Raw genomic sequence first — 8,157 nt, forward strand, 5'->3', positions numbered from 1 at the left:
CAGTTCATATGGTGCCAATGACTTCTTTTCAAGGTCAGCGAGGCCCGTTTCAAAATCGCAACTCCAACTTAACAGACATGAAAGAAAAATTAAACACATATTTCCTAAAGATTCCCTAAGGTCTGAGATAAAATTTATGTAAGATAAATTTCTGCTAAATCCTGATTTTTCCAACCATTGATGTTGAACAGTAATCAATTCTACGTGTGGAGGGAGGGGACTGAATCTGTTACGGATTGTCCAGAGTTATCTGGCCTATGTCTCTGGTACGATTTTGAGTTAGTTGCTGCAATAACCAGTCATGTGTCCTATGATAGGTTACACTTCTCAGATTTTCTCTTCCTCTCTAAAGCAAAAGGATTCAGTTGAATAAACTCCAAGTTTTTCCCTCACGAACTTTTACTAAATTCGTATAGATATCATTAGACAGAACACATATTTGTATCCTATTTTGAGAAATGTGTGGCATGACAGTAAAAGGGGAAATGTTTCATTTCTATTGCCCTCTTCACAGCATCCTTTACTTCCTTGTTCCTTAGGCTGTAAATCAATGGGTTTAACACGGGAATCACCAACGTATAAAACACAGACACCATCTTTTCTTGTTCTAGGGAATATTGGGAGCTTGGCTGAATGTAACTAAAGCTTATAGAGCCATAGAATAAAGTCACTGCTGTCAGATGTGAAGCACAGGTGGAGAAGGCTTTGTGTCTACCGGCTGTTGAGCGGATCCTCAGGATGGCAGCAACCATGAAGATGTAGGAGATGATCACAGTCAAGAAAGTGATCATGGCAATCACACCAGAGAAGATTAAAAGCAACAATTCATTCATGGATGTATCAGAACAGGACAGCTTCAACAGGGGAGGAAGGTCACAGAAGAAGTGACTGATGACATTTGGCCCACAGAAAGAAAGTTTCACTAGGCCAATTGTGTGTGTTAATGAGTTCATTAAACCTCCCACACATGATCCTATGACCAACACAACACACACTATTTTAGTCATGGTAAATGTATAAATTAGAGGGTATACAATGGCCACATAGCGATCATAAGCCATTGCTGCCAGCAAGAAGCCCTCAGTGGTGATGAGTGACGCAAATAAAAAATATTGCACAATGCATGCAGAATATGAGATTGTCTCCTGTTCAACAAAGAAGTTCAGCAGCATTTTGGGTGCAAAGACTGTTGAGTAGCAGGCATCTACAAGTGACAGACAGCTAAGGAAATGGTACATGGGTGTGTGGAGCTTGGGGGTGATTTGGATTAGAAAGAGCATTCCCAGGTTCCCCACCAAAGAAATGATGTAAATCAGCAGGAACAACATGAAGAGGACCACTTTCAGGTCCGAACGCTCTGTCAGTCCCAGTAGGATAAACTCTGTAACCTCTGTCAAATTCTCATGAGCCATTTGGCTTTCTTATACCTGCTAATGATAAGGAGATTGGAATAAATTAAGAGAGAATAATGGTGCTGCGATATCAAGACTACTGGGAATTCTTAACTAGCACTGTGACTTGAGTTATCACATCCCCTCTCTCTGGTTGTCTTATTTATGAAATTAGTACTGTTTATTTGTATGTTACATTAGAAAACCATGCAGGGTTTAATAGTTTCAAGATTCATTTAAAATGTTGGTGTTGATGTGAAGAAAAAGCTAAAGTGAATATCATTCTAAAGAAACAACAAAAACAGTACAGTTTATGAAAGATTAATAATTGGATTTGGAAATATAAACTGTTCCCCTCATTGAAGATCTTTTTTAAACTTCTCATTTTGGATTTAATAATAGCTCTGGTCAAATAAGTGCCCAGGTGGTGCAAGTGGTTAACTCTGGGCTGCTAATCGAAATGTCGGAGGCTCTAGGTCACCGATGAGGCACCTCAGAAGAAAGGCCTGGTGATCTACCACTGAAAAACTAGCCATTGAAAACGCTGTGGGATGTGGTTTTCTTCTGATGCACATAGGTCTCCATGAGGCAGAACTGACTCAGCAGCCGCTGGTTTAATGTGACACATATCAAGATATTAGAATAATCTTTCCTACAGAATTTAAACTTGAGATGACCCGTTTATGTTTAGCTTATACTCCAAATTTAAGTTGGAAGTGATGAAAGAGAAGGCTCTAACATTCAAAAACTCTGGACTCGTCATCCTTAGAAAAGTGGGGCGTGGAGGAAGGGACACTGCAAACTGGAATATGAAACATGATAAACATCAAGTTATAATTTTAATTGACCTTTGAAGCCCAACAGAAACACCTTACAGAAACTCAGGAAACAGAAACCTTCATGCTTTTTCTGAGAAAAAGTTAAAGTAAGCCTAGATGATAAAACAAACCTATAAAAGATACAAATGGTACATTGCAATACTTTTTATTTTATATTTTTAATGTTCAACACAATTTTTAGAACATGCAATGTCTTTTACACACAACCAGCACTCATCTGTTTGATTATCTCTATATTCACCCTGATATATTAACTAGCTTATAATATTTGTATAAAAATCATAAAAAATATTTTAAACAATCCAGAATACTAGTAGCATTCTATACGTAAAGTAAAATATGGCTTTTTTCTTTGTGGATTCTTCAGACTTTCACTGGGAGGTACTATTCCTTGAGCATAGTGGTTAAAATTAAAAAATGAAAAATATTGCCAGGCTACTAATAGAATAAGAAATGAGGAGACAGCAAATATTTTAATTCTAGAGTATCTACAGTGTCAGGTGAATAATTTCCATGGGAATATGTAGTTAGAGCTTAGGCTGCAATGCGTCCTTCAGGGAAGAATGTTCACAAACTGAATTAAGACAGTGATTTTGCATTATTTCAGTAGAAGTTGAACAACACTTTTGACAACGACATTGAAAAAGAGATTGAAGCTTAAAACAAAGGGTGGAATTAAGAGGTCAAATTATAAATTTTTCCCACCCCTTTATTTTCAAGAGACCACCCATATCTGCAGAATATAACTGTACAGGATATTCAAATAAATGAATTTAACTTACCGATTGAAGGCAAAATGTTCAAAAACAAGCCTCTTTTGGGAAACTCATGTTCACCTATTCCCAAGGACTATTTTCCTGCATAAGAGAAGTCAGTTAAAATTTGTCTGTCATTTATAGTAATACCTAACTAACACAAATGACAGTAGTTACAGGCAGCAGGATTAAAAACCAAAATTAACCTTTGATATGTGCCTATCAAGGCACAGCTTCCATGATATGAAAGCAAGAACAAGATGATTTTAAAAACAGTCCCACTATATTTTTTCCCTACTTCAAATGAGAATAAAGTCCCTGGAGTCTATCTTCTGATTGAGCGGGTTTAATAAATGTATTATGAAATGTTCCTCCATGTTTCTTGAGGGATTTAGGAAATTCTCAAGAACATAATGCTTCCCTAAGGTATTTAATTGTCTAAAAGTGACACTGAGTAGAAAGAAATGTGGGGAAAACACAGAATATACGATCTCTGAAAAAAATTGAAATATAATTGATTCTGATATCTGCTCAATACTTTAGCAAAGGAAGCTTTTACTCAGACCTAGTTATTGGGAGGGGAGGTGGATCAAAGGGCCTTAACTTAGTAGAGCAAGCCCTGATGTAAACCAGTCCCATTCTTTGAATTCTTTGCATGGCCAGAATGGCATCAAAGAAAGTTAATACTGTTGTGGTTGTTAGTTGCCTTTGAGTTTATTCCTACTCATAACAAGGTTCATAACGGTAATCCTTGAAATGAAGACCACCACCCTTCTTGTAAACTGTGATGTCTACTGATAGGTAATTTTGGGGATTCTGTCCTTAGTTTAAACTGCGTCATGAGTGATTTTGATAGGGACTTTTCACACTGTTCACTTATATATGTGTTTAAATAAAAATTGATTTCTATTCCTTATATTAAATATTTAAAATTTTCTACATACTAAATCCATGTTTAAAGGCTAATAGGGAGGTGAAAGCTAAACTGGATTTCATTCTAAAGAAACAAAACAAAAAAAGTGCAGTTCATGAAAGATTAATAACTGAATTTGGAAATGTAAACTCTTCCCCTCATTGAAGATCTTTTTTTAAACTTCTCATTTTGGATTTAATAATAGCTCCTGTCAAATGTGTGCCTGGGTGGTGCAATACGGAGGTAGTAAGATTAGGGGTTGGGAAACTTCCTAAGTTTGAAATAGGACAGAAAATGATTCATTATCTTGGAAGCCCTTCAACATTCTAAGCACCTGGCACACACTCTATTTTTTTTTTTTAACTATAGTTCATTCTCTGTCCAAATATTAATTAAAAAAAAAAAAAGATAAAGAAATTAAGTGTCTCAGATTTTCTTTCTCCTAGGAAACTGTAGATCAAGGACAAAAAAAGTATCTGAAAAGACCTTTAAGAAGTCTATATCTATAGGCACCCAGTAGACAAAAACAAAATAATCACATTCAGAGCGTCCAGAACAGGTCTGCTGTCTTCTGCAGCCACCACTCTTCTGTCAGTTTGTCTAAGAAGATAGAAGGAATACACAGAGTCACTGTACTAAAAAGAACTGGTTAATGTTCACACAATTCAGGAGGTAACATATGATAAAGAACCAACGGTACCGAAGGAAGAAGTACAAGCTGCACTGAAAGCATTGGCGAAAAACAAGACTCCAAGAATTGAAAGAATACCAACCGAGATGTTTCAACAAACAGATTCAGTGGTGGAAATGCTCACTCATCTATGACAAGAAATTTGGAAGACAGCTACCTGGCCAATAGACTTGAAGAGATTCATTTTTATGCCTATTCCAAAGACAGGTGATCCAACAGAATGTGGAAATTATCAAATAATATCATTAATATCACAGACAAATAAAATTTTGCTGAAAATCATTCAAAAGTGGTTACAGCAGTACAATGACAGGGAACCACCAGAAATTCAAGCCAGATTCAAGAGAGGATGTGGAACTATGGGTATCATTGCTGGTGTTAGATGGATCCTGGGTGAAAGCAGATAATACCAGAACGGTATTTATCCGTGTTTTATTGCCTACACAAAGACATTCAACTATGTGGATCATAACAAATTATGGATAGTGTTGCGAAGAATGGGAATTGCATAACACTTAATTGTGTTCATGAAGAACCTGTACATAGATCAAGAGGCAATAGTTTCAAAAGAACAAGGAGATACTGGGTGGTTTAAAGTCAGGAAAGGTGTGCGTCAGGATTGTATCCTTTCACCATACCTATTCAGTCTGTATGCTAAGCAAATAATCTAGGAAGGTGGACTATATGAAGAAGAACAGGGCATCAAGATTGGAGGAAGACTCATTAACAACCTGTGATATGCAGATGGCACAGCCTTGTTAGCTGAAAGTGAAGAGGACTTGAAGTACTTACTAATAAAGGTCAAAGACCACAGCCTTCAGTATGAATTACGCCTCAACATAAAGAAAACAAAAATCCTCATAACTGGACCATAAGGCACATCATGATAAAGGGAGAAAAGATTGAGTTTCTCAAAGATTTTTTTTTACTTGGATCTACATTAAGCACGCATGGAAGCACCAGTCAAGAAATCAAAAGACACATTGCATTGGGTAAATCTGCTCAGAAAAAAAACTCTTTGAAGTGTTAAAGAGCAAAGATATCACTTTAAGGACTAAGGCAGGCCTGAACCAAGGCATGGTATTTTCAATCACCTCATACATATGTGAAAGTTGGACAATGAATAAGGAAGATAGAAGAAGAACTGATGTGTTTGAATTATTTTGTTGACGAAGAATATTGAATACACCATGGACTGCCAAAAGAATGAACAACACTGTCTTGGAAGAAGTACAGCCAGAATGCTCCTTAGAAGTAAGAATGGCAAGATTTTGTCTCACACACTTTGGATATTTTATCTAGAGTAAACCCGTCCAAAAAAAAACCTGTCCCTAGAGAGGGACATTATGTATGGTACAGAGCCAGCGAAAAAGAGGAGGACCCTCAAAGAGATGAATTGACACAGTGGCTACAACAACGGGCTCAAGCATCATAATTGTGAGAATGGCATAGGACCTGGCAGTATTATCCTTCTGTTATACATGGGATCACTATGAGTGGAAGTGACTCCCTGGCACTTAAAAACAACAACAGCAGGGGTAGAACTTTTTTTATACTGCCAGAAGTTGAGCCTCTCAGTTTAGAAATCTTCAAATACTATTGAGGAAGGGATGTCTCCTCAAAGTAGAGTTGACCTCAATGAGGTATATGCAGTAAAGCTTTCAGGACCTTTATTTGCTTATGTGGCATGGCTCAAAATGAGAAGAAACAGCTGCAAACATCCTTTAATAATAGGAATGTGTAATGTACAAATTATAAAACTAGGAAAATTGGACATCGTCAAATATGAAATGGAACCCTTGAAAATAGATATCCTTTCTTCTCCTTCTGCCCACCTCTCTTCTCTTCTTCCTCCTCCTCCTTCTTCTGTTTCTAGTGTTTCTCTTCCTTCTCCGCTATGCATATATTAATACGCTTTGTGGTATCCCACAGGTCTCTGAAGCTCTGGTTATTTTCTTCATTTTTTTTTTTTTGTTTTTCAAATGGGATCATGCCTAATTATCTATTTTCACATTTACTGATTCCTTCCTTTTCCATCTTGTCTTAGTTATCTAGTGCTGCTATAACAGAAATGCCACAAGTGGATGGCTTTAACAAACAAAAATGTAGTTTCTCACATCCTAGGAGGATAGAAGTCCAAATTCAGGGCTCCAGCTTCAGGGAAAGGCTCTCTCTGTTGGGTCTGGAGGAAGGTCCTTGCTATCAGTCTTCCCCTGGTCTAGGGGCTTCTCAGCACAGAGACCCTGACCTGGCCAAGTTGGTACACATTTTGGGGGGGGGGACACAATTCAATCCATTACACATCTCCTATCTGCTCTCGATCCTCCCTAGCATATTTTTTCATTTCAGTTATCTGCTTCTTAAGTACAGAATTTTCATTTGGTACTTTTGTATAACTTTTTTTTTCTATTTATTGAGATTCTGTTTTTGATGAGTAATTATGTCATGTTGTTGTTGTTAGGTGCTCTCAAGTCAATTTCAACTCATAGTGACCCTAGGTACAACAGAACAAAACACTGCCTGGTGCTGAGCCATCCTCACAATCATTGATGCCCATGCTTCTAAGGAGCACTCTGGCTGTAGCACTCTGGCTGTACTCCTCCCAAGAGAGCTTTTTTCATTCTTTTGGCAGTTGATGGTATATTCAATATCCTTCACCAAGACAATAATTCAAAGGCATCAATTCTTCTTCGGTCTTCCTTATTCATTGTTCAGCTTTTGCATGCATGTGACGTGATTGAAAACACCACACTCGAGTCAGGCCATTTTCAGTATTTTTCACCAATACTGTAATTCAAAGGTGTCAGATCTCTTGTGGCTAAGTCCAATACTTGGGCCATTCAGAGATAGTTTCTACTAATTGTTTTTTATTCCTGAGCATGAATCACATTTTTCAGTTTCACTGCAGTCCTGTAAACTAGAAAATTTAGAAAATATATCGCAAAGGCTCTGTACTCTGTACACGTAGCTTTATGGGAGACTTTCAATTATTTTTCAAAGCATTCCAGTTCACAGTATCTTCTGTGCTTCCTGAGAGTTCTCATGGCTCCACATCTTCAGCAATACTTGATATTTTCTACTTTTATTGTGCTTTATGTGAAAATTTACAAATTAAGTCTGACTCTCATACAAAAATTTATAAACACCTTGGTATATACTCCTAATTGCTCTCCCCCTAATGAGACATCACAGTCCTTCCCTCTACTCTCTCTTTTCATGTCCATTCATCCAGATTCTGACTCCCTCTACCCTCTCATCTCCCCTTCAGACAGGAGATGCCAACATAGTCTCATGTGTCTACTTGATCCAAGAAGCTCATTCTTCCCCAATATCTTTTTCTATCCCATTGTCCAGTCCAATCCCTGTCTCAAGAATTGGCTTTAGGAATGGTTCCTGTCTTGGGCTAACAGAAGGTCTGGGGACCATGACCACCGGGGTCCTTCTAGTCTCAGTCAGACCATTAACTCTGGTCTTTTTACAAGAATTTGGGGCCTGCCTCCCACTGCTGTCCTACTCCCTCAGGGGTTCTCTGTTGTGTTCCTTCTTAGGGCAGTCTTTGTTTGTAGTC

The 8,157-nt window shown here is 37.7% G+C and overlaps 1 protein-coding gene across 1 annotated transcript; it reads right to left on the reverse strand.

Annotated features, from left to right (window-relative positions):
- Positions 1–412: 412 nt before the first annotated feature.
- On the reverse strand, positions 413–1,439 carry LOC100653905 (olfactory receptor 5J3-like). Its single transcript, XM_003423139.3, has one exon. The coding sequence runs from the start codon at positions 1,410–1,412 to the stop codon at positions 447–449; it is 966 nt and encodes a 321-aa protein (XP_003423187.2). The 5' UTR covers positions 1,413–1,439; the 3' UTR covers positions 413–446.
- Positions 1,440–8,157: the final 6,718 nt, after the last annotated feature.

This window comes from Loxodonta africana, chromosome 7, assembly GCF_030014295.1.
Source record: "Loxodonta africana isolate mLoxAfr1 chromosome 7, mLoxAfr1.hap2, whole genome shotgun sequence".
Lineage (NCBI taxonomy): Eukaryota > Metazoa > Chordata > Mammalia > Proboscidea > Elephantidae > Loxodonta > Loxodonta africana.